Source organism: Pistacia vera, unplaced genomic scaffold, assembly GCF_008641045.1.
Source record: "Pistacia vera cultivar Batoury unplaced genomic scaffold, PisVer_v2 Contig1071, whole genome shotgun sequence".
NCBI classification, from domain to species: Eukaryota; Viridiplantae; Streptophyta; class Magnoliopsida; order Sapindales; family Anacardiaceae; genus Pistacia; species Pistacia vera.
This window is the reverse complement of record NW_022195106.1, coordinates 257,555-285,103: the sequence shown is the minus strand read 5'-3', so window position 1 is coordinate 285,103 and position 27,549 is coordinate 257,555. Positions and strand designations below refer to the sequence as shown.

Sequence of the window (27,549 nt, the reverse complement as noted above, 5' to 3'; positions counted from 1 at the left end):
TCTTACTTTTGAATTATTCTATTTAACGTTTTAATTAAGTTAGATTAAGATAACCAATTTGATATATGTTCACTTTTTTACTTAATCTAATTTTGAATTCCATTTTTTTTGTTCGTTATTGAAATTAATCCTTCTTTAGTTTTGTATTCAATCCACTCTATTTTTGTATTTGTATTATATTTCTCACTCTTCTTAACTTGTTATTACTGCTATGTACCAACTTATTTTTATTTTCATTTTTAGATTTCCAACTCGTCACTTTTAATATAATAATTAAAAAATATATATATATATATATATGATCCAGGCAGTAGCCCGGTCAGCGACTCTGCAATACCACATGGACTGGTTCGCCCGTGTTGGAAATACAGTAAGATTAACTTTAAAAAAAAATAAAATAAAATGATTTGGAAAAGCCTTTCTTACTTGCATAATAAATTTAATAAGTTTGGGCTCTTTAAATGAATTAGTATCGAACAGACTAACCCTTTTAACAAAGTTCCGATTCATTCTTTTTAGCCATTTATTAATACAATAATCCCTCTTTTGGGCCTCTGTCATGAAGTCCATTTTACGATCATGTCTCTATTGGCCCCATTTTAGAAATACTACCTACATTTCTATCAGGATAACTACCAATAAATTTACCAAGTGATTGAAAAAAGAATATAACTTGAATTAAAAAAAAATTGAATCTCTAATAAATCAATAAATAGAAAATATGCATTTTTTTATTATAAAGTACAAAATTTTCAAACCTAAAAATATTATTTCAATTTTTAATCTTATGTATATTAAGATTTCAAAGTAAATTCTTAGTATATGTAAAGAGGATTTTGAGATTCTTCAAAAAAATAAAAATATGAAGATAGGCCCGAAATGTCAAGAATATAAAACTCATTATTACATATTTGAAATTCAACATGGAATTAATGTCGTCTAAGTAAGAAATTAAAGTTAGTGTAATTAATTATTAGGAGCATTATAAAATTTGTCAAAATAATGTCCTTTATGAAGGAGTAACGACTCTTTAGGTTTGCCTTAATGACACGTTTCCTCCAAAAAGTTTCAAAATATCACTTCTTACCAAAGTTATATTCTTAATACCCAAAATACACTTCACTTTCTCAAGCCGGGTTCAACGATTTACTAGAAGCCAAGGTAAGAGGATTTTGTAGAGTAGAGGCCGATGGATCGAATAGCAGTGATCGATTGAATATTTGCTGCTAGAAATCAACTAAAAAAAGGAAACCTTAGCTTTGAAATGGTCGACAATTGACGAAAAATCAGGTGCCGAAGTGAGAGAGTTTTATAGAGAGCAGACTAGAGGTTCAAGTTGTGGTGATAGAAAGAATTTTCGTCGTTGAAATCAGCTTTGGATATAATAGAATATTAACTTTGGTGAGAAAGTAGTATTTTGAAACTTTCTTGGGTAGGAAAGTGTTATTAAGGAAACATTGGTTTGGGAAAAAGTCGTTTACTCTTATAATAATTACTTTTTTTCAAGATTAAATATATCAAAATTAACAAATAAGAACTATTAAGAAGGTCAGAGCTAAAATCAGAACTCATGTATATACATAAGCTTGGCAGCTTCTATAGTTGTTTGGTGCTTCATGTCTTCACTTCCAAGCTTTAGCAACTTTTATCAACTTTCAATTGTTTTGGAATTTGTTTCATGAGCCAACCAGGATAATGTGTGATTTGCTCTTTCAACTTTTATGGATAAGATGAGGATGATTAGATCTTAAGTCTTAACCACCCTTTTTATATGTCAAAAACAAACCTAGATTTCTTTGGGTTAAAGTCCTGACGGTAGATTGCTACCATTACCATACAGCGGATGCACCGACAAACGTCCAATGAGATCATTGGATGGTTGATCTAATTGGAAGGTAGCGGTGCAGATTGGGGGTAGATTTTGCTTTAGCCAGCCGCCAGGTACCTAGTACTATTAACCTGTTTAAGTAGAACCAATAATCCTACCACCACCTAATTAAACTACAAAACATTATGGATATGAGCTATTTTGCCTTCATAGCAGTTACTTGTTCTACTCCTAATTCAGCAAATAAGTCTCATCAAGTCTTATTTAAGAGGGTCATAATAAGTGCCAGTGAGGAAACATGATAGATTCTTTTATCCCCATCTTCATCTGATACATGACAGATCAAAGCCTCTAATAGCTAAACCTCAGGACCACCACACTAGCGACATTAAAGATAATGGTGCCCTCAACAAATAGGTCCACAGGTAAGTAGGCAGCTAATTAATTGCAGAAGTCTTCAAGAAGGTGAGTCAACTCAATGTCCTCTACTATTTCTATAATGCATTATAATAAGAAAAGCTAAACCACCAACTCCAATTTTATTGACTTCATGTGCCATGAATTAATTACACACAAGGTGCTTCAAAGTTACATCAATACTTTGCCTTAGAACTGTTGAGAAATTCCAAGCTAGAAATTAGCAACCTAACCTAAGTCAACACTATCTGACAAAATCAGCATATTAAATCAAACTAGCACTACAAATTCTCTAAAGTCCATAAAAGTGAATTGACATATAGAATGCACCAAATCAAGTTTGCACTTGTTATATTTTAAACCAAGCAAGGTTTGTCAATACATGATAAAAAAAATCACCACCAAAGAAAAAATGGTTTGTGCGAAATTGTCTAGTTTGAATTAATTCCAAAAAGTTTCTACAGTGGTGTTTTTTACATATCATAAAGAACTTCTGAAATAGTTTCATGTGTTCAGATTGTAGAGAGATGGCAACTGATAAGCTCCCATCGTTTGTAGGGCTTGGCAAGATAAATGATAAACCCTCGTATGCAATCCCACCGGGCCCCATAAATATGGGTCGACCCCACCCAAAATCCGCATCATGTATTGGCAGTCTAACCCAACTAGTAATCCCAAGATTTGGACACCTAAATGTATGGGCACCACGAACTAATGCTGATAAATCAGGCTGAAGCTCTAGGTAATCAAGGGCGACCTTAAATAGTCATTGTCCATTCGAACCAATGCATCATGAATACGACCTGCAGCATACCTGTAGGCTTTGACTGGAGATCACCTGCTACTGCTATTGGTGTGGCTGTAAATATCACATTTCCAAAGTAACCAGGAGGAAGGGGGGGATTAATCTAGCACGTCCGTCTGTTGCTATGTACAATTTACTCTCTTGATCATCAGATAGTCCACGTGCCTTGCATGCAGATCTCCACACATGACCCCAGCATCTCATATGAGCTATAGTTGATAGTGTTACCATCTCTTTGGCTTGGCTTTGAGGATGTTGAGCTGGTCCCGTGTCAATTTGAAAATGGATACAGCTGTAGGCTCAGAAACTGATGGCAGAGGATTTTCAAGACAGGAGGTGGCTGGTATTCAATGTGTTGGAAAGTAGGTTGAGGCGGATCCCGGGCCCGGAGCAAAGTTCGGTCGATGAACGGTGGGATGGTAACATCAAGACCGCGACATGTCTGACCTGTGTCACAAAGTGGAGACCAGAAAATCCATCTGCTGCATGGTGTTGCATACCACACCAAGTGAAACTCCACCACATTTGAAGTGAGTGACCTGCAGAAAATGAAAATGCCTTGGTTGGTGAGCTAGAGTTCCATGGCTCAAATTGACTGTAGTGATTTGAATTTGGTTGGTGTACAATTACTCGTTAAGCGTTTTAGTTCAATTTGGTAGTGTGTCCCCAAATGGGTTTCAGCTATAACCTAAGCGAAATTGGCATGTAAAAACCACTGAAAGATTTTTATAAACTTGAAATCATTCTCAATGTTCCAATGAGAAAATCTCAACCCAGACATATATATTATAAGTCTTAGTTATGCCTAGATAACAAAAAGTAAAATCAGAGAAACCAGAATCCAAACTCATGCTTTCATTATTGCCTTAAGAGCAACTTGTATGTATAATCCACAGTTCACAGACCATAAAGACATGACAAACGAACTCACCAAAAAAACCATGTTTAGTGATAAGTTTGCAAGTATTATTTCAATCCTGTGTCTTCCCAGGTTCGTCTTCTTTGTTATGTAGCTAATGCTTTACAGTCTTTATTTTTATTTTTATAAAATTTTATAAGACGCTGTTAAAGTATAATAAACAAGATATGAGTAGGTACCTAAATGGACTAGAAATCCAGAAAGAGATCAAAAATCCAAAACTAGACAGTGGCAAAATATGTAAAAGATAATATTCCCTTCCCTGTGCCAAAATAAATAAACTATACAAAGTTCGCCCAAACTCCCTCTCAATTAAGTATGAAGAAAAAAAAGTCCTTAGATTCCTTAAATGTTGAGTGACCTGCGTATTAAACTCCCTCCTTTATTTCCTCAGGCTCGCCTAAGTTTCAGATTCAGGGCCTATATATAGGAAAAAAACACTTTGATAACAGGTCTTTTCTTACCTTGGTGAATGGTGAGGTAAAAGTTGTTTGAAGATGCATAAGCTTGTTTCATATCAAAAAAAGCAAAAAAATGTCGACAGGAAGAAATTATCAATTTTTTTCTCCTTAGGGGGGACAGGAAGAATTATCATTTTCGGTGACAGAAGCAATTAGGGACCAAGTTGGTTAGATGCTTAAGATAAACGTATGTTAGGTGACATCATCGCTTCATGGTGATAGTACCAATTTCATTTATGTGGGCATGTGTTAGGAAAGCAATAGGTGGTGTGCAATCATCAAGATCAATAACAAGGTGCCTGTGCAATTCATTGTCTCTACCTTCCTAAAGCAAAATCATTAAATTATAATTTTGAAATGCAGTATCATTAAATTGTACAACGACACGGTTGCTTGAAAGTTATGAAAGTATAGTCACAATAAGAAGAGCTCTCAATATGAATGTGTTGAAAAAATATGAAAGATGCACCATCTCAACACACAAGAACACTAATATAAGCATCAACCCAGTTTCTACATTCATTTGTTGATGTGACATTTTAACCTATTTGTTATCACCTTAACCCCCATTAGAGGAAATGTTATGCATCCACCAATAGAAAGAACAGGATTGGTCTCTAACCTATTTGGAAAAAGACTTGCTCTATTTCATTTCATGGCAAATTGTTCAATACTTAAAACTACGACTTCCTATAACATAGACGGGTATATATGAAATTCAGTGACTACTTGAATCGTAAGAACCGGTACTATGAACTGCAAGCCTGTATATCACTCAAAAAGTATTCGAAAGCCTTTTCATAAATAACTGTTATTTTCCTGCTTTTAAATAAACTCGTAGAACTTCTCCATTCCACAGTAAATCAAGTATATATGAAGTTCGCATTTGCTATTATAATCATAACAAATACTAAAAAAGGCACTTAAAAGCATTTGACGATTTGAAAGAGCTTTTCATATTATGGAAAATAATTCCCCTGCTCAAGATATCTTATTATCCCAAACTTTTCCGCCACTAATCCATCACAAACATCAACTAAGCTCATTAAAATGTGGTTTCTATTCAAGTAAGCTAATTAAAACTGGAATTAGTTGGAGTAATATCAAACACACTATATTCTTGTTTCACATTCTATTACTTCAAATATTCTATCCTAAGATATCTGTCCAAAGTCTTTTCTCCATCCATCCAGCTCATAACTACCAACCACCTAAGACGCACCAAATTTTAGCCCTTTAATAGCCCTATTAAATGCAAGAAACATCAAAATAATTGAGTAAGCCATAACTATAAAGAATAAACTACACATACAATATTTTTATACAATTTAGTGACAAAAGATGATTAGGTGAAAACTTAATTTTAATTTAAAATCAGTCAATCATATTTACCACAATGTTGTATGAGAAACTTTGTATATGTAGTATTACTCATATATAAACAATGATCACCACAACTTTCATTAAAAATAATACTACATATCAAAACTCATCCATACAAACTGACATGTTTAAATGTAATTGGATGATTTTGAATTAGTGATAAATTAAATAATTAAAGATATGATGTGTCAAACATGCAAATAGCCACCCATGAATGAGTTTGTATAAAGTTTGTATATGTAGTATAACTCGGGAAAATCAGATCCTCAAATAACCAAACAAACGTCTGAAGAACCAGAAACAATCACTATCAGAAAACAGCAACCATCATAGTAGGGGACAACCTTACCGTGACAAGTTTTTTCCAGCCTTAATTATCACCCGCAATCTTACAACAATAACATTCAATATCACACTTAGAACTTACATGACTCCTAAGGGATGGCTATATTGCCAAACCCAGTAACGTTACCTAACAATCCAAATTACCAATCCGGCAACAATAGCACACCAGTAACACACTATGCCCCACCCCAAAAGTCAATGTTTAGGTAAAACGTAAAGTCTAGTAACATTTGCTATATTTATACCTTAATAATCATTGCGACAACGACCCGGCACCGTAGCACAGTAAACAAATCCAAGAAGTAACCTTGATGGTAAATTGATATAAGGAAAGGAAAAAATTTAAAAGTACCTGTAACACCAATAGGGGATACGTAGAGATCCCGCCGGAGTAATCCACCGTCGGAATGAGCTGCTTGAGCTCCAAAGTGGGCGCAAAGTCACCAAAATCATCAACAACAGAAGGGGTTTCGGCCTCAACAACAAGACTCCTGCACAAACTTTTTAAGTCCAGTGGGTACATCGCAAGCTTCAGAAGTTCAGATTTTGAAGTCAATCACTGCTACAGTGAAAATTACAGCACCTGAGACACATGAATAATAATCTAACAAAATGCTATCTTTAAGCTACTGCAATTTGGACCGTCTTTTCTGTTCATAATATATTTATACTATTAAAATAAACCGAAAGTTCCTTTTACACTATCTTGATGTTTACTAGAACACCCTGGTAACCTGTATGAGTCACTCATTTTGATTCCATCTGAAAAGAACAGCATATTTCATATCATTTCCATTCACTCTCTACAGGAAACCTGAACCCCATATAATATAACATCTCACAGGCTTGTTAGAACAGCTCAACCATACCCTAAAAACCTCTCCAATCATCCCCTAAAAGTTTCCATAACCAAAGAAAATTAGAAAAATAAATAAAAGATCCAAAGACTGTAAATGGAGGTAAGGTTTCTCGCATGGTTCTTATTTATATTGTGTACTCTTTGTTTAACATGTTTGGGGTTTGAAGGCTTTCCCACATCAAAAGTTGAAGATTTCAATCTTACGGAACCAAAATTTGGAGGACAGCTTCATGGTATGCAATCTTCTTTTTTATATAGTTTTTGTATAGAGAGAGCTAAAAAAAATTTCTCCAGAGTGGTTAATGATTCATCGGTTTTTCGACAGTGAGACATGCAGCTGCAAATATCTCAATTGGATTATATGCAGAAAGCGAAAGAAGAGGATTAGAGGGAAATCATGATATTATTAATGAAAGAAAGGGACAGAAAGGAAAGGGAACCTATGGCGGTGGAAATCCGGCTCATCATCCACGCAAAAATAGAAGTCCAGCTTCACTATCATCAACTATTTGTTTCATGTCTACTGTTGTGATAAACATAAGCTTGGCAGCTTTCTTAGTAATATTGCTGCTTGGGGTGTTTTAACCTTCAATAAGCAACTCTTATCAACCAACAGGCCAACACTAAGAAGGCCTGCCTATCTATCAATAGTTTCTGGGATTTTATTTGTTTCATGAGCATCTCTCCTTTTCATTCATGGAAAGCCATCATGTTATAATGTGAGCAAGGTTTGTGATAAATTCTTATTATTTTATTAAATAGTGTTTTAAGGCTACTCTCTCAATTTAAATTATGCGTCATCCACAATTACGTTTTTATCGCTTATAACTCATGGACAATATTATATTTATAATCCAATTTTATAAACTTTCTCTTAAAATCTTGACGTGATAATTTGTAATGAGTCTCGTTTTTCTAATTACGTGTCCCATCTATCCAATTATAAACGGACTAATTGCAAATTGACACGTTAACACATCGGTGAAAAAAAGTTTATAAAATTGAGTTGTGATAACCCGTTGCTTCATAAGTCAAAAGCAAGAACTTCGGGTTAACAATTTGGCCCGGCCTTAATAGCATGACCAAAGCTAAAAACGAAAGGAATGAGAATACACTGTGGGCTACAAATCTTAAAAGGACCAAGACCTAATTAAAGAGTATTTGTTATTTTAGATTGACCTTTCATTGAATTTCTTTGGTTTTTTACAATTTCAAATAAAAGATTATTAAAAAAGACTATTCACATGAAAACATTTTTTTTTTAATCAGTTTCTTTTAAATTTTTTTTTTTTTTTTTTTTTTAAAGAATGATGCTCTTGGCCTCCCTACATTTGATCTCTTTAGACCCCAATTATTATTAAATTTTTAATTACAATTTTGTCCCTTTTAAAATTATTAAATAAGATATAAGAAAGTTATACGTATCTAAAAATTTTGTTTTCTCTCTCAATCTTAATCCCTAATTATATTTTCAAATAATGAGGATGAAATTTATACAATTGAAAAAGTTTGATCAAAATTATATAAGTACAATGAAATTGGAATTTATGTTTTTCAATTGTAAGTTATTTTATTAATTTTTCCTTACATTTTTCTTCTTTTCCACTTCTCTAAAATTTATAAGTTAATTTGGTGCATTCAAATTTATCACTAGGAGTCATATCATGTGATTTATGACAATCAGCATATTTTTGTACCAAAGTAGCGAATAATTTTGAGTTTGTGTTGGTGTTGGCAAGGGCGGAACCAGGAATTTAGTTTGGGTAGGGCTGAAAGTATTTTCAAAATATAGATATATTGGATGAATATTGATGGTTCAAAAACATTTCATTAATTGAAAATAATCATACTTTAGGGGATAATATGTAAATAGTGGTTGTCTTCTAAATTCTAATATGTAGAGATTATGATTTTTCTTTATTCAAGACTGATAAAATAGAATATTTTTTCTTTAATGTTAGGGAGTGATGAACTATAAATATGTATATAAAATAAATTGTTTTTATTTTCTTGTAATAAGTGGCCTTTTAACTATATAAAGATTATTATATTGTTCTTTAAAACAATTCTTTAGGTGGCTTTCTTGAAATTGGACTGATATGGTAAAGATAAAAACTTTAGGATCAACAAAAAACTCAGTCAATTTAATATAATAATTAAAAAATATATATATATATATATATGATCCAGGCAGTAGCCCGGGTCAGCGACTCTGCAATACACCAGTGACTGGTTCGCCCGTGTTGGAAATACAGTAAGATTAACTTTAAAAAAATAAAATAAAATGATTTTGGAAAAGCCTTTCTGCTTTACTTGCATAATAAATTAATAATAGCTACTTTGGGCTCTTTAAATGAATTAGTATCGAACAGACTAACCCTTTTAACAAAGTTCCGATTTCATTCCTTTTTAGCCCATTTATTAATACAATAATCCCTCTTTTGGGCCTCTGTCATGAAGTCCATATTTACGATCATGTCTCTATTGGCCCCATTTTAGAAATAACTACCTACATTTCTATCAGGATAACTACCAATAAATTTACCAAGTGATTGAAAAAATGAATATAACTTGAATTAAAAAAAAAAATTGAATCTCTAATAAATCAATAAATAGAAAATATGCATTTTTTTATTATAAAAGTACAAAATTTTCAAACCTAAAAATATTATTTTCAATTTTTAATCTTATGTATATTAAGATTTCAAAGTAAATTCTTAGTATATGTAAAGAGGATTTTGAGATTCTTCAAAAAAATAAAAATATGAAGATAGGCCCGAAATGTCAAGAATATAAAACTCATTAATTACATATTTGAAATTCAACATGGAATTAATGTCGTCTAAGTAAGAAATTAAAGTTAGTGTAATTAATTATTAGGAGCATTAATAAAATTTGTCAAAATAATGTCCTTTATGAAGGAGTAAACGACTCTTTTAGGTTTGCCTTAATGACACGTTTCCTCCAAAAAGTTTCAAAATATCACTTTCTTACCCAAAGTTTATATTCTGTTAATACCCAAAATACACTTCACTTTCTCAGCCGGGGTTCAACGATTTACTAGAAGCCAAGGTAAGAGGAGTTTTGTAGAGTAGAGGCCGATGGATCGAATAGCAGTGATCGATTGAATATTTGCTGCTAGAAATCAACTAAAAAAAGGAAACCTTAGCTTTGAAATGGTCGACAATTGACGAAAAATCAGGTGCCGAAGTGAGAGAGGTTTTATAGAGAGCAGACTAGAGGTTCAAGTTGTGGTGATAGAAAGAATTTTCGTCGTTGAAATCAGCTTTGGATATTAATAGAATATTAACTTTGGGTGAGAAAGTAGTATTTTGAAACTTCTTGGGTAGGAAAGTGTTATTAAGGAAAACATTGGTTTGGGAAAAAGTCGTTTACTCTTATAATAATTACTTTTTTTCAAGATTAAATATATCAAAATTAACAAATAAGAACTATTAAGAAAGGTCAGAGCTAAATATCAGAACTCATGTATATATCATAAGCTTGGCAGCTTCTATAGTTGTTTTGGTGCTTCATGTCTTCACTTCCAATAGCTTTAGCAACTTTTTATCAACTTTCAATTGTTTTTGGGAATTTGTTTCATGAGCCAACCAGGATAATGTGTGATTTGCTCTTTCAACTTTTATGGATAAGATGAGGATGGATTAGATCTTAAGTCTTAACCACCCCTTTTTATTAATGTCAAAAACAAACCTAGATTTCTTTTGGGTTAAAGTCCTGACGGTAGATTGTCTACCATTACCATACAGCGGATGCACCGACAAACGTCCAATGAGATCATTGGATGGTTGATCTAATTGGAAGGTTGGCGGTGCAGATTGCGGGGTAGATTTTGCTTTAGCCAGCCGCCAGGTACCTAGTACTATTAACCTGTTTAAGTAGAACCAATAATCCTACCACCACCTAATTAAACTACAAAACATTATGGATATGAGCTATTTTTGCCTTCATAGCAGTTACTTGTTCTACTCCTAATTCAGCAAATAAGTCTCATCAAGTCTTATTTAAGAGGGTTCATAATAAGTGCCAGTGAGGAAATATGATAGATTCTTTTATCCCCCATCTTCATCTGATACATGACTGATCAAAGCTTCTAATAGCTAAACCTCAGGACCACCACACTAGCGACAGTAAAAGATAATGGTGTCCTTAACAAATAGGTCCACAGGTAAGTAGGCAGCTCATCCATGAGAAATCAAATTAATTGCAGAAGTCTTCAAGAAGGTGAGTCAACTCAATGTCCTCTACTATTTCTATAATAGCATTATTAATAAAGAAAAAGCTAAACCACCAACTCCCAATTTTATTAACTTCATATGCCCATGAATTAATTACACACAAGGTGCTTCAAAGTTACATCAATATGTTGCCTTAGAACTGTTGAGAAATTCCAAGCTAGAAATTAGCAACCTAACCTAAGTCAACACTATCTGACAAAATCAGCATCATTAAATCAAACTAGCACTACAAATTCTCTAAAGTCCATAAAAGTGAATTGACATATAGAATGCACCAAATCAAGTTTGCACTTGTTATATTTTAAACCAAGCAAGGTTTGTCAATACATGATAAAAAAAATCACCACCAAAGAAAAAATGGTTTGTGCGAAATTGTCTAGTTTGAATTAATTCCAAAAAGTTTCTACAGTGGTGTTTTTTAAATATCATAAAAGAACTTCTGAAATAGTTTCATGTGTTCAGATTGTAGAGAGATGGCAACTGATAAGCTCCCATCGTTTGTAGGGCTTGGCAAGATAAATGATAAACCCTCGTATGCAATCCCACCGGGCCCCATAAATATGGGTCGACCCCACCCAAAATCCGCATCATGTATTGGCAGTCTAACCCAACTAGTAATCCCAAGATTTGGACACCTAAATGTATGGGCACCACGAACTAATGCTGATAAATCAGGCTGAAGCTCTAGGTAATCAAGGGCTGACCTTAAATAGTCATTGTCCATTCGAACCAATGCATCATGAATACGACCTGCAGCATACCATGTAGGCTTTGACTGGAGATCACCTGCTACTGCTATTGGTGTGGCCGTAAATATCACATTTCCAAAGTAACCAGGAGGAAGGGGGGGGATTAATCTAGCACGTCCGTCTGTTGCTATGTACAATTTACTCTCTTGATCATCAGATAGTCCACGTGCCTTGCATGCAGATCTCCACACATGACCCGCCAGCATCTCATATGAGCTATAGTTGATAGTGTTACCATCTTCTTTGGCCTTGGCTTTGAGGATGTTGAGCTGGTCCCGTGTCAATTTGAAAATGGAGACAGCTGTAGGCTCAGAAACTGATGGCAGAGGAGTTTTCAAGACAGGAGGTGCCTGGTATTCAATGTGTTGGAAAGTAGGTTGAGGCGGATCCCGGGCCCGGAGCAAAGTTCGGTCGATGAACGGTGGGATGGTAACATCAAGACCGCGAGCAATGTCTGACCATGTGTTCACAAAGTGGAGACCAGAAAATCCATCTGCTGCATGGTGTTGCATACCAACACCAAGTGAAACTCCACCACATTTGAAGTGAGTGACCTGCAGAAAATGAAAATGCCTTGGTTGGTGAGCTAGAGTTCCAATGGCTCAAATTGACTGTAGTGATTTGAATTTGGTTGGTGTACAATTACTCGTTAAGCGTTTTAGTTCAATTTTGGTAGTGTGTCCCCAAATGGGTTTCAGCTATAACCTAAGCGAAATTGGCATGTAAAAACCACTGAAAGATTTTTATAAACTTGAAAACATTCTCAATGTTCAATGAGAAAATCTCAACCCAGACATATATATTATAAGTCTTAGTTATGCCTAGATAACAAAAAGTAAAATCAGAGAAACCAGAATCCAAACTCATGCTTTCATTATTGCCTTAAGAGCAACTTGTATGTATAATCCACAGTTCACAGACCATAAAGACATGACAAACGAACTCACCAAAAAAACCATGTTTAGTGATAAGTTTTGCAAGTATTAATTTCAATCCTGTGTCTTCCCAGGTTCGTCTTCTTTGTTATTGTAGCTAATGCTTTACAGTCTTTATTTTTATTTTTATAAAATTTTATAAGACGCTGTTAAAGTATAATAAACAAGATATGAGGTAGGTACCTCAATGGACTAGAAATCCAGAAAGAGATCAAAAATCCAAAACTAGACAGTGGCAAAATATGTAAAAGATAATATTCCCTTCCCTGTGCCAAAATAAATAAACTATACAAAGTTCGCCCAAACTCCCTCTCAATTAAGTATGAAGAAAAAAGAAGTCCTTAGATTCCTTAAATGTTGAGTGACCTGCGTATTAAACTCCCTCCTTTATTTCCTCAGGCTCACCTAAGTTTCAGATTTCAGGGCCTATATATAGGAAAAAGAACACTTTGATAACAGGTCTTTTTCTTACCTTGGTGAATGGTGAGGTAAAAGTTGTTTGAAGATGCATAAGCTTGTTTCATATCAAAAAAAGCAAAAAAATTGTCGACAGGAAGAAATTATCAATTTTTTTCTCCTTAGGGGGGACAGGAAGAATTATCATTTTCGGTGACAGAAGCAATTAGGGACCAAGTTGGTTAGATGCTTAAGATAAACGTATGTTAGGTGACATCATCGCTTCATGGTGATAGTACCAATTTCATTTATGTGGGCATGTGTTAGGAAAGCAATAGGTGGTGTGCAATCATCAAGATCAATAACAAGGTGCCTGTGCAATTCATTTGTCTCTACCTTCCTAAAGCAAAATCATTAAATTATAATTGTTTGAAATGCAGTATCATTAAATTGTACAACGACACGGTTGCTTGAAAGTTATGAAATTATAGTCACAAAAAGAAGAGCTCTCAATATGAATGTGTTGAAAAAATATGAAAGATGCACCACCTCAATTACCACAAGAACATCAATATAAGCATCAACCTCAGTTTCTACATTCATTATGTTGATGTGACATTTTAACCTATTTGTTATTACACCTTAACCCCCATTATAGGAAAATGTTATGCATCCACCAATAGAAAGAACAGGATTGGTCTCTAACCTATTTGGAAAAAGACTTGCTCTATTTCATTTCATGGCAAATTGTTCAATACTTAAAACTACGACTTCCTATAACATAAACGGGTATATACGAAATGGCAGTGACTACTTGAATCGTAAGAACCGGTACTATGAACTGCAAGCCTGTATATAACATCAAAAAGTATTTGAAAGCCTTTTACATAAATAACTGTTATTTTCCTGCTTTTAAATAAACTCGTAGAACTTCTCCATTCCACAGTAAATCAGGTATATATGAAGTTCACATTTGCTATTATAATCATAACAAATACTAAAAAATGCATTTAAAAGCATTTGACGATTTGAAAGAGCTTTTCATGTTATGGAAAATAATTCCCCTGCTCAAGATATCTTATTATCCCAAACTTTTCCGCCACTAATCCATCACAACATATCAATTAAGTTCATTAAAATGTGGTTTCTATTCAAGTAAGCTAATTAAAACTGGAATTAGTTGGAGTAATATCAAACACACTATATTTCTTGTTTCACATTCTATTACTTCAAATATCTTCTCCTAAGATATCTTATCAAAAGTCTTTTCTCCATCCATCCAGCTCATAACTACCAACCGCCTAAGACACACCAAATTTTAGCCCGTTTTAATAGCCCTATTAAATGCAAGAAACGTCAAAATAATTGAGTAAGTCATAATATATAAAGAATAATACTACCCATACAATATTTTCATACAACATTATATGACAAAAGATGATTGAGTGAAAGTTTAATTTTATTTTAAAATCAGTTAATCATATTTTACCATATAATATTGTATGAGAAATGTTGTATAAAAATGTTGTATAAAAATGTTGTATATGTAGTATTACTCATATATAAAGCATCTGATCACCATAGACTTCCATTAGAATAATACTACATATACAAACTCTTCATATAAACTCATTCATACAAACTGATGTGTTTAAATGTAATTGGGTGATTTTTAATTATTAATAAATTAAATAATTAATGTTGATGATGTGTTAAACATGCAAAATAGCCATATCAGTCTGTATATGTAGTATTAGTCGCGAAAATTAGATACTCAAATAACCAAACAAACGTCTGAAGGACCAGAAACAATCACTATCAGAAAACAGCAACCATCATAATAGGGGACAACCTTACCGTGACAAGTTTTTTCTAGCCTTAATTATAACCCGCAATCTCACAACAATAACATTCAATACGACACTTCGAACTTAAATAACTCCTAAGGGATGGCTATATTGCCAAACCCAGTAACGTTACCTAACAATCCCAAATTACCAATCCGGTAACAATAGCACACCAGTAACACAGTATGCCCCACCCCAAAAGTCAATGTTTAGGTAAAACGTAAAGTCTTGTAACATTTGCTATATTTATAACTTAATAAATCATTGCGACAACGACCCGGCACCGTAGCACAGTAAACAAATCCAAGAAAGTAACCTTGATGGTAAATTGATATAAGGAAAGGAAAAGAATTTTAAAAGTACCTGTAACACCAATAGGGGATACGTAGAGATCCCGCCGGAGTAATCCACCGTCGGAATGAGCTGCTTGAGCTCCAAAGTGGGCGCAAAGTCACCAAAATCATCAACAACAGAAGGGGTTTCGGCCTCAACAAACAAGACGCCTTCAGCATTACAATCAATCTCAATCCTCCCATCTTCGTCACGCTTTAACCGTCCAGCCATGGGGTGGAACGGCACCAGGGCCTTGCCGAGAGCCTCCTTGAGGACCTTACCATCAAAGAAATTTTGGGCCCCGGTGGGCCGATAGAAGTACACGCTGGGAGTGTGAAATCGGGGAACCACCAGGTCCACGTTGGAGTTCCACAGCGATATCCTCGGAGTCTCCGCCGACGGCGGGACCATCGTCGACTCCTTCACGGTGATTATCATTTTAAAAAATTGCGGGCCGTCGCCGGGCTGAGAAATCGAAATTGAAAAGTTCGAGTTAGCTTATAAATGTAAAGGAAAGTTGAAGAAGAGTCTAACATCTACTGAAATAAAGTCAAGTTTCTTGTGAGTAGTACACAGCATCCGTCTCTTTGACAAATATACGCAAGACACTAAGACAGTATCACTAGAATAGACAAAAATTAATAAATAAAATATCAACATATTTTAATGTTTATTAAAATTCGAGGATTTGATTCATTCAATTAGCGAGTCCGCCATGAGCAAATTGTATAATTTCACGCTAAGAATTTTTAGCCCCAAATGTTTAGTATTTCACAAATTGGCCCTTCTAACAAAACTCTGATTCCACTCCCAGAATCCATTACACGATGAATCCGCCCCCGAATATATTATTTTTTTTTTAATTAAAAAATTAAAAAATAAGCATGGGAAATGTTGATGTTGATTTTGGTAGTCTGGTATGTGGGTCCCGTAACGGTAGGTACGTTGCAGCTATATTCTAGGTGAAGTGAACAGAGTAAAAAATTTCTCAGTTTCCCTGAAGAATGTTGAATTCCTCGAACTCAGTGAACAAACAATGAACATCAGAACAAAGTAGTTTCGTTCTATCTTTCACGGTTTAAACATGATTTGGAGAAAGAAAACAAATCAAACAAAGAATCAGAAAACAGAAGAAGATGAAGAGGAAGAAAGAAATTGAATTACCTGAACAAAGAAGAAGAAGAAACAGAAGAATGGATGGATGAATGAATGAAATGTTAGTAGTACACAGAAAGAAGAAGAAGAAGAAGAGCGTTTAAAACAAAACTTGTCTTCTTCTTCTTCCAAAAAATGAAGTTACAGAAGAGAACTAAATAATAAGTGTTGTGTTCTGTCATTCACCTACCACCGCCTACTAAAGCTGACCATAAACCAACTGCCACGTACGCACACCCCCAATACTCCTTTATCTTTGCCAACCCACACTCATTATTTTGCTATGTTTCACCCAACAAAAGTAATCTCTCTACAGTCTAGAGTCTACTCGATCAACCTCATCATCAGGTTAACTTTATTTTCCCTGAGGTTTCCTCAAACAACAATATTCCCGCAATGTATCTAAATAATTTATCGAGTAAACAACTTTCTCCCACCCAAGGTTTGCCTTAATTACACTTTTCTTCCCAAAGTTAATATTCCGTCACTATCCAAGCCAATATCGACCAATTCCAGTTGTAAAAGTTCTTTTTGTTACCATCATTTGAATTTTCAATCTCCTCTCTACAAAACCTTTCTCATACTGGCATCTGATTTCTTGTCGATTGTCAACCATTACAAAATTAGGGTTTCCTATTCTTGTCTGATTTTCAGCTAATTTTAATAGCGAATATTCAATCGGTCATCACCATTTGATCTACTGGCCTCCACTTTATAATAACCCTCTCACCTTGGATCCTAATAACTCACCTAACGCCGACTAAGAAAGTAAACTGTATTTTGGGTATTAGCGAAATATAAACATCGGATAGGAAAGTGATATTTTGAAACATTTTAGATGGGAAAGGTCATTAAAGCAAATCTTGGGTGGGAAAAAGCCGTTTACTCATAATTTACCCCTTATCATCAATCTTCTATTAGGATTTCGGTATTTAAGTTAACGAAACTAGTGTACAATGTATGATTAATCCTATTTGTCATAAAATATATCCCAAAATTCACATCTCATATAATGTCAAATCTTATTTAGCATTATCATATCATTCACCAAATCACCACTTTATATACGTGTCAAGGATTAACCATCATTTAGAATGAGAGTTTTGGGATAAATTATTTTAAATATGTAGCACTAAAATCTCAATGGAACAATGAGAATACGGAGTAAATCGTTATTTCTGATATCTGAGGGGCAAATTGTTACTCGAGGAAACCTGAGGTGTAAACTTTTTAAACTCTTTCATCATTTACTTTGTCTTCTCTTGTGTTCTTACTTTTGAATGATCTATTTAACGTTTTAATTAAGTTAGATTAAGATAACCAATTTGGTATGTGTTCACTTTCTTACTTAATCTAATTTTGAATTCCATTGTTTTTGTTCGTTATTGAAATTAATCTTTCTTTAGTTTTGTATTCAATCCACTCTATTTTTGTATTTGTATTATATTTCTCACTCTTCTTAACTTTTTATTACTACTATGTACCAACTTATTTTTATTTTCATTTTTAGATTTCTTTAGTTTGTGTTTGTGTATGGTAATCAGTTTTGTTAATTTTTGGTTCTCAAAATTTAGGGATACTTTACTAACCCCCTGCAATTTCCCTACAATATATGAACACCCTTTAGTTTTAAATAAAACTTACTAATCCCCTAACTTTAATTTTTCAAGAACAGTTTGGTAAATGATATGATAATAGCTAGATAAAATGTTACATCATTTGCAATAAGAAATTTAAAATACAATAAAGATGGGCTGATAAACCTTCTTACTAATTTTCTTTCACAAATACGACGTAACAACTCGCAATTGGTTAACTCGTAATTGGTCAGGCAGGATCCATTGAGAATTGCTACATTGCGTTTGTAAGAAAAAGTTAGTGAGAAGAGTTTCCAAGCTTAGTATTATCCTTTAAATCTTAAGATAAGCAACATTACTCTTTCTACAAGAATAATGTTACACAATTTTTTTATCCTAAGTAATGATTTTGTAAATGATATAACATGATACATCATTTAGTATAACAATTATGGAATACCTTTTAACTACCACTGGGTGGTCTAATGGTAAAAGACAAGGGATAGCCACGGAGGCTTTTACTAGCCACGGAGGCTTTTACTGGTCTATAATTTTAAAGTTCTAAGAGATTAGTTAAGATGTATGTAAATTGATCTAAATATCTCCGATGGACCACCCTTTGTCTAATAATAATAAAAAAAAATTATAGAACATATGTTAGAATGTGTAACATAACTCCTTATACAAACACCATTTAAGTGTCTTTATATATTGTTTCCGAAACTTGCGTCATCTATGACATAATTTTTTAAAAAATTATGTCATCCTAGACTCCTAGTGATAATATCCCATTGTGAAAGTGGGGTTTTTATTTCGGGATAAGCACAAGGGGTTTGTTGTACTTACCCTTAACTATATCATAAAAATATTAATTAAAGTATGTGAATAACTATACTTCTAGTTAATAAGAGAATTTTATTTTTATTTTCCATTTTAAGAAGATGAAGTGTGCATATTAAATGTAAGCAAAAGATGTTGGAGTGGATATTCCCATATAAAATAAATAAAAATAAATAAAGGGTGTTGAAGTAGATAATCCCAATCAGGTCCAAAATAAAAAGAAAAAGAAAAGAAAATGAGAAGAAGTTGGTGAGACGGTGACCTAAGATTGGAAAAGGGAGCAAGTGCCTAAATCTTGCCACTATTGAACTAACTTTATTTTATCTTTATCTTCATTTGTTTGGTAGATTTTTATGTTTTTATTAGTTCCACGCAATTGTGAATTCCTTTTGATCTCACCTAAACCCAGATGACTCTCACTTTCGTCATCATGGAGTTGGTGAGATTTCCTACTGGTTGGTGACCGAGGGTGTTTGAGTCAGTTTACGCACACTTCGACTGCTCTTATAAGATCCTAAAGTTAACGACTGGATAAACCCTTAAGCAGACACCTTTCGATTGCTCTCCCGAGGCTTTGAAGTTAACTATCAGGGTAAATTATCCTATGGCCACCCCTCGGTTGCTCTCCTGAGGCCTTGAAGTTGACCAGCCCTATTAGTAATCTAGTGGAATTGAATTCAAAACCTCTTAAATAATATATCCAATAGTCTCTATCGCCCCCTCAGTCACCTAATGGTGGTTTATTATTAACATTATATTAATAGTTTATTTTATTTTTCCCTCAAGATTACTTAATATTAAAATCATCCACTTTGTTAAGAGCTTATTATAACCCTTATAAAAAGTTTTTGATAATTTTATAAAGAGATTTTTGCTATTTTTATTGGAATTTTCAATAATTACACGGATGTATTTTATACCGAAGTGGATGAGTATTGTAAGCAATCTCACACCAGAAAATGAAATAAACTCTTACAATTAATATATAAATTAAAAAAAAAAAAAGTTGAATAGACACTAACGCCCTTGAGGTTTTACGTAATAGCAAAAATTCTTTGAGATTTTCGAAATAAATATTTTCCTAATATTATTAAACTGTTAGAACATATATTTTACATCTTCGAGTTAATAAAACATTCACATAGGGGAGTTATTTTTGTTATTTAATCAAATCTGAAGGAGATTTATGTCATTATTTCTAAAATAAGAATTGTTATTTTATCTCAAATTGTATCCAAAATCATCCACGTTAGTTGACACAACTAGATAACGAGTCAAAGCAGATTCTGTGTTCATTCACTTACTTAATATTTACTATTATTAATTAATTATTAATCATTACTTAATTAAACCAGTCTCCGTAATTTTAGGTATTTTAAACTATTATTATCAATTAATCAAATTAAGTATACAATGTCTCATTCATTAATATCAATTAATTTCAATGTCCCAATCTCATATAATTCAATCATGTTTATTGGTTATAGTTACAATAAATAGTTTGTCATTGTCATCTCTTCTTTTGTTGCTAGACGACAAACCCTTTAGTCATTAGAGTTAGCTATATTCAAAGAGTCTTGTGTTCAAGTCATAAAAGAGGTATCTACCACATTTATACAATTATCTTAGTCTGTTAGGCTTGTAAGGTATTCTGTGATCCTGATGATTAGATTGGATACCTCAATTACCTTAAAAAAAAAAAAAATAGTTTACTATTGTTAAGTAACATAAAAAAATGTTATATTTTTAATATTTAGGAGATACAAGTCTAAATTTAAAGAAAATATAAATGTTTATTACTATCATTAAAAATTCAACTATATTTAGGGTCCCTTTGTATAACATTGTTAAGTAGAGCTTATTGAAAAAGAGCATTGGTGAAAACTTTAATAGTTGTTTAGTTAAGAAGACGTAAAGAGTTTTCTCATATTATTTTACCAAAAAAGGCTTTAACATACAAGAGTAAATTAAGTCTAATTTATAAAATCAAATAGGGATATTTATGAAATTTCAACACTCTAAATAAGCTCGAAAGGAACTTATGGAACGAAGCTTCTCCAATAAGTTGCGAAATAGTTTATTTAAAATCTTATATAAACACGTTTGAAATACAATTGAACAAATCCCTCCCTATGTGATCGGATGACAAACCCATTAACCACTTAGATTAGGTATACCCAAAGAGTCTTGTGATCGAGTCTAAAAGAGATACTTATCACATTTGTACAATTACTTTAGTTCATAGGGCTTATAAGGTGTTTCTTAGAGTCTTGAAGATTAAAAAGACTCTAATATCTGCTTAGATATCTCATATACCTTAAAAAAAAAANATTGAAATTAGGTATATCTAAAAAGTCTTGTGTTCGAGTCTAGAAGAGATACTTACCACACTTATACAATTATTTTAGTTCATAGGGCTTGTCAGGTGTTTCTTAGAGTCTTGATGATTAAACAGACTCTAATATCGACTTGGATACCTCATATACCTAACTAAAAAAAAAAAAATACAACCGAACAACATATAAACTTATTTAGCCAATAAATAAACCTAACCAAACAAGCGCTTATTAATTCCAGTTAATTATCTATCACCGACACTAATAGTTAAAATTAGCATTAAGTAAAGTTTCAATCAAACTTTTAATTAATACCATATTTAAAATATTTTGTGCGTATAAGTTTATGTGCATGCTTTTACAATTATACACATGGTGAGATCTTTAAAGTTTATGCATTTTGATAATCATTTTAAAAGGAAATGATGGTCTTAATATAATGGTGATAGACATAGTTGGTGTTTATTTTAATTATTATTCAATTGAAAATTTTCAAATTTTAAATGATGTTGGTTTCCCTTTTGGGCCATCAATTTGACTTATAAGTAAAGAATAAAAAGCAGGTCCTAGAAGCCTCTGAGTTGTTGGACTCAGTCAAGATCAAGTTATGGTTAAATTAGAATTAAATCATTCTATATTGTAAATAATAGAAAAATAAATAAATTTAAAAAAAGATATATAATCCTTAACATGAAATTCCCAACAACGAGATTGGGCTTGGATGGGCCCAATTGGTAGACAAATAAAAAATAAACAGTATTTGATTGTTTACTCCCACATATTTTATCATTCAAACTCTCTTCAATTTAAAAGGGGAAGTAAGGTTTTTATTTTTATTTTTTATATTATAGGAATGTTTGGGCTAATTTACACACATCTCAACTAATCTTTCAGGGTATTGAAATTTTTGATCGGATAAGAGCTCAAATGACTACTCTTATTGATACTTGGAGACTTGAACTTAAAAGCTCATATAATTTTTTTTACTATTTTTACCATCAGGCCACCCAATAATGGTTAAGGGGAAGTGAGTTTTTGCTTCCATCAAATTGATAATTTTAACCTTAATAAAAATCTCTATAAATAACATAATAACTTTCAAATATGCTTATACTTTATCTTTATATTTTTGTTTTAATTTTTAACCTTTAATTCTTAATTATAAACCCTAATTCTAACTCTTCTTAATCTTTAATTAAGAAATTGAGAAAAAATGGTGTAAATAAAAAACTTAATTAATAGGATTTTATGAGTTTTTTTTTTTTTTTAATAAATATAATTGTTAATGGAATATAGGTATACGAATTACGAAGGATTCTAAGAGATAATTATTATTAGCCTCGTATTATTAATTCAGATATGTATTAATGTCGTGTTTCTAAATAATATATTAATAGTTGAAATTATTATGGAGAAGAGTAATGCTATGTACATTAACCAAATTATACTAATCTAAGTATTAACAATTGAAATTTTGAAATTTTTCTTTTTCAGTTTTCGAGGGGAACTGACGTAGTAATAAGAGAGGTCTGTCACGTCAGTTAGTACTTGAGTTGTATGGTTTTTTATTAGTGCACATAACATTATTCTTATGACTATCTAGTTTCTTTTCTTCAAAACCAGGAAAATTAGGAGGATGCCACTCATCAAAACCAGGAAAGACTGATACATAATGATCAAGAACAGGCTTAGAGGTGGCCACAATGCATGGATCATCAGTTCTTTGTACTATGAGGCGCAGAGCTACCAGAACCGGCAACATGAATTTGCATTGAAACCTCATAGAAGCCAAGTCAGGGTTTTAGAAACCAAGTTAGGGTTTAGTTAAAGAGGAGCGCTCTTGTAATTTTTTTGTTTTTTTGTTTTTTTGTTTTTTTTGTTTGAGATAAACCTAACAAGAATGAACTATTAAACATACTTCCTAAACGGAAAGAAACCCTAAGGATCCAGGCAAAAGAAAATTAAACTGAGAAAGATAAGACAAGATGAACAATTTAGATATATTGAATAACAAAGCACAAAAGAAGAATTAAAACTAAAAAGGAGAAACAGTTTAAACCCATGAAAAGATAAAACAAAATTAATGAAGAGAAACCAAATAAATAAAAAAAGGAAAGATAATTCGATTAAAGAAGATAAACCGTATAGTTCTTGAGGATGATAATCATAAAGATTATGTTCTACAATATTGTTGTAAGGCAAAGCATTGTTCAGACTTTGTTGCTCAAGTAATGAACAACCAACTCCTCGTCAGTTGGGTAGAATCTATACCCTGGTGGGAATATGAAATTCCTTGCAGCCAGGAAATTAAAATTCTCCATGTTAATCTGAAGAATTGATATTGAAAAACTACTAAAGCCTTGAAAGAATTGATGTTGAAAAACTACTCAAGCTTTGTTTATGTATAAATTATTTCTCGACAAATTAATTCAGTGTTTTTTTGGCATTTTTCTATTCAGCTTAGGAGTTGTATTTCGTTTACAACTCAAATAACCTATAATTACGGAGTTAACATATTCTAGATTATTTTTCTCTCCAAGTAAATGGGGGCATTAATTATAAGTTAAATCTTGATTAATTTTTTTAATTCATAAAATTTACCCTTAAATTTGTAAAGTCGTCTATCATATTTCATAAACTTGCCATGAAAATCGAAGGTTTCTACAATACATAATTGCTCTCTCCCAACTTGTATTTTTTTTGGGTTTCCATCGCGCATTTTCTTTTCGATTCCCTGTTGTTCATTGCCATTGATGTTTTATATTAATGCTTCTTATATTAAAGTTCTTGCTATGACGAGCTTAATGTGACAAGAAGCCGACGTTTTTGGTAGAAGAAGAAGCTCTTTAAAATAAAATTAAAACAATAATTTTTCATTTTAAAATAGAAAAAAAAATATATAGAACTAATTATAGTAACAATTTGAATTAATTAAACGAAAATGTAAGTTTAATAAAAACAACAACAACTAGAAGAAGACTAATGACTCTAAGTTTTGCACACTACTTAATTAGGACTATCTGGTTTCGTTCCATCAAGCCAAGGAAGATAAAGATTAGGATCTTGTGGCTGGAGATAAAGATTAGGATCAATATCAAAATCAGTAACAGAAGGCTCAGAGTTGATGGAACTATTATTATCTCCCACATCGCATTGATTTATTCTTAGCATTGGAGGCGCAGAGCTAGGCGTACCAAAAACATTATCCGGCACAAAATTGGTAGAATCAACACTATCCGTGGCATCACATCCATTAGCTCCTTGCAATGCAGACGCCGCACAGGTTGAACCAACGTAATTTGCGGCATTGCACTCGTTTGGTTGAATCGAAGGCGAAATGCCTATGGAACCAACATAATGTTGCCCATTGTATTGAGTTTGTGTCCAGGGAACAAAGTTTGTAGAGCTAACGTTATGATAATTAGTTGCGTCCATTGGCTGTGCAGCTCTAGTTGAACCAAAATTATGATGTCTTATCTGCAATGGAGGCAAGACGTTGATAGGACCACCATAACTCTGCAAATTGTATTGATGATGATGATCAGTTCCTTGCAGGAATGGTGCAAAGTTTTGATAACCACCAGCATTGTGATGAGCTCTTTGCATCATTGAGGCCACTGAGATTGCGGAATCAAGATTATGCTGCAAATTGCCCCCATCATTTCCTTGCATTTGAGGCTCCGCGCTAATAGAGCTAGCACCACTGCTACTAGCTGCTTGATTCTTGTTCTTTGATTTGTGATTCTTCAAGTAGACCTTGCACAAAACCCAATCGTCCAACTGCCCAAAAAATAAAAAATAAGCAATATTTATATTATTACATACGGGTTGGGATACTTGACTTGAACAAATCTCAATAATTAGACCAAATCAAAGAACGATAATTTACCTTCATGTTGCTGTCATCAGGAGTGGCATTTGATCTCGAAGCGGCTGCCTGACTTTTTTTGCTGTAAGTCGGTTTACTTGCAGCTGGAGTGCTATGTTGATCCATTACATATTCATACATGATCCAGTTAGTCTTTGTTGAATTTTTATTGCTGCCATTATAATAGACCAGGGATCTCTTGCTTGCTACTTTGATATTGTTTACTGTAACCGGATGATCAACCCCAGTAGCCTTCCAAAATCCGTCGACGGCCTGTCGTTTTGGCCGGTTTCCATGTGGGTACTTCCGGTCCCTTGGAGTGAAGAAGTACATGAACTTACCCCCTTCCTTCTTGTGCGAATCTGCATTCACAGAATTTATATATATAATAAAACATAAATATCATTAATTTAAGCCATGAAGAATTTGTTGGATTGCTAAGAGAGAAATAAAAAAACAGTTTACTTAGAGAGCTATAGTAGTCAAAGAAAATCAAAGAAAAAGAGCGATTAGAAAATAATATTCTTTTTATGCGACAAATTAATTCTAATGAAAAACTCAAAGATGTAACATACAATAATTACGAATTTTAAACAGTAGATTTATGAAATTAAAGAAGAGAAGCGGTTTTGAATTCTTTTTTTTTTTTTTTTAATTAAATTTTCATGTTCTAATAATGCTCAAAAACAGAAAAAAATCAACTTGAAAAGGAAAAAAAGAATTAAACCCATGAAAAGATAACAAAAATTAATGAAGAGAAACTTGAAAAAGGAAAGATTAAACTAATTAAAGAAGACGAACTGTATAATTGTTGAGGATGATAATCATAAAGATTAATTTCTTGAATGATGTTGCAAGGCAAAGCATTCTTAAAGATTTTGTTCTTCAGGTAGTCGACCACCAGTTCTTCGTCAGTTGGGTTGAACCTATACCCGGATGGGAATGCCATGTTTCTGGTTCAACTTTCAATTAATTAAACAAAGAGGAAGATTATTGTTAAGTTTTGTTGATATATATATCTTTTATCTTCTAATTAGTTAATTAGGAGTTGCATTTCCATTTATTTTAGGAATTCTATTTGGTTTACAAATATAAGTACCCTATTATTTCTGAAAGTATATATAAATTTAAATTAATTTTTTTAATCATTTTCTTCCATAATATATTTTCTATTTTGTTATAAACATCTATCATAAACGAAGGCTCTACCATTCCCACATATTGATAATTCATTGATTCTTCCTGGAGAAGGAATTTCAGTTTCTTTTCCTTTTTTCAATTATTTTCACCTCCCTTAATCTGTTCATGTCTTTCTTGATATGATATTCCATGAATTCTGAAGAAGTGAACTGATATTTCAGAAAATATTCTTGTGAAATTTTGTTTTTCTGAATTAGAGCTATGATCAAATCTCTGGTGCAATGAGAAAGCGTTTGTCAAACAATTCGAAGAATTATTCAGATTATATTGATAACGTTTTGGAGGGAAAGACAGTTAACTAAAAACTAATCACCTAAATTCACGCCTTAATTTCCGGAGTTCGTTGTGAGATATCTAACTGCTGCCAAGTCAGCATAGGGCTAAAACTAACCATCCTCTTCAATATTCAACTATTACTTCTTAGCTGAGTTTAAATGAAAAAACAATGGAATCACTGTTTTCCATTGTTTTTTTTTTTTTTTTTTTTTTTTTTTGGTTACAGAATACGTGGCTTGCCTTCTGCTCCTAGTTAACCCAAGATCTCTTTTTCCTTCGTAAATAACAATGGCAAATGGCACGGACGGACCCATAAATTAATTTTAAAGGGGACAAATTCAGAATAATATAATAGAAAATAGAGGGAAAGAAAATCAGTGGGGTAAAATCTAAAAATTTCAATACAAATACAGGGTAGTCAAAATGAAAAATAAAACCAAATGGGGTTACCAGCCCTTACTCATCAATATGTAGGTCCGTCCATTAGAACTGATACTCATTACAACAATTTTTTTTTTTTTTTTTTTTTTTTTTTTTTTTTTTTTTTTTTTTTTTTAATGATAATGGGTGTTCGAACTAATCGTGCACATACCTTAGGGTTGTCTCAAGAATAGATATTCAAAAAAAATTTATAAAAAATTTGGGCCCCTTTTGGCCCTATTTTTTTGGGGCCCTGAGCAGGTACATCACTTACCTACCCATTAGGCTGGCTCTGGCATACCTCAACTAATCCCTCGAAACCTTAGAACTACCGATCGGGT

The 27,549-nt window shown here is 32.8% G+C and overlaps 3 protein-coding genes and 1 pseudogene across 3 annotated transcripts; 1 reads left to right on the top strand and 3 right to left on the bottom strand.

Moving 5' to 3' along the window:
• Positions 1 to 1,767: 1,767 nt before the first annotated feature.
• LOC116132035 lies at positions 1,768 to 6,639 on the bottom strand (annotated as a pseudogene).
• A 369-nt stretch (positions 6,640 to 7,008) lies between these two features.
• On the top strand, positions 7,009 to 7,786 carry LOC116132047. The gene is made up of 2 exons (XM_031417724.1): positions 7,009 to 7,250; positions 7,343 to 7,786. Exons 1-2 carry the CDS (start codon positions 7,112 to 7,114, stop codon positions 7,600 to 7,602), a joined length of 399 nt encoding a protein of 132 aa, XP_031273584.1. The 5' UTR covers positions 7,009 to 7,111; the 3' UTR covers positions 7,603 to 7,786.
• Positions 7,787 to 11,539: 3,753 nt separating this feature from the next.
• On the bottom strand, positions 11,540 to 16,822 carry LOC116132029 (shikimate O-hydroxycinnamoyltransferase-like). Its single transcript, XM_031417710.1, has 3 exons — positions 16,701 to 16,822; positions 15,567 to 16,001; positions 11,540 to 12,579 (listed from the first exon to the last, which is right to left on the bottom strand). Exons 2-3 carry the CDS (start codon positions 15,972 to 15,974, stop codon positions 11,695 to 11,697), a joined length of 1,293 nt encoding a protein of 430 aa, XP_031273570.1. The 5' UTR covers positions 15,975 to 16,001; positions 16,701 to 16,822; the 3' UTR covers positions 11,540 to 11,694.
• Positions 16,823 to 24,450: 7,628 nt separating this feature from the next.
• Positions 24,451 to 26,261, bottom strand: LOC116132065 (NAC transcription factor 25-like). Its single transcript, XM_031417744.1, has 3 exons — positions 26,114 to 26,261; positions 25,334 to 25,674; positions 24,451 to 25,224 (listed from the first exon to the last, which is right to left on the bottom strand). The coding sequence occupies exons 1-3, from the start codon at positions 26,259 to 26,261 to the stop codon at positions 24,451 to 24,453; spliced, it is 1,263 nt and encodes a 420-aa protein (XP_031273604.1).
• Between the last annotated feature and the right edge of the window lie 1,288 nt (positions 26,262 to 27,549).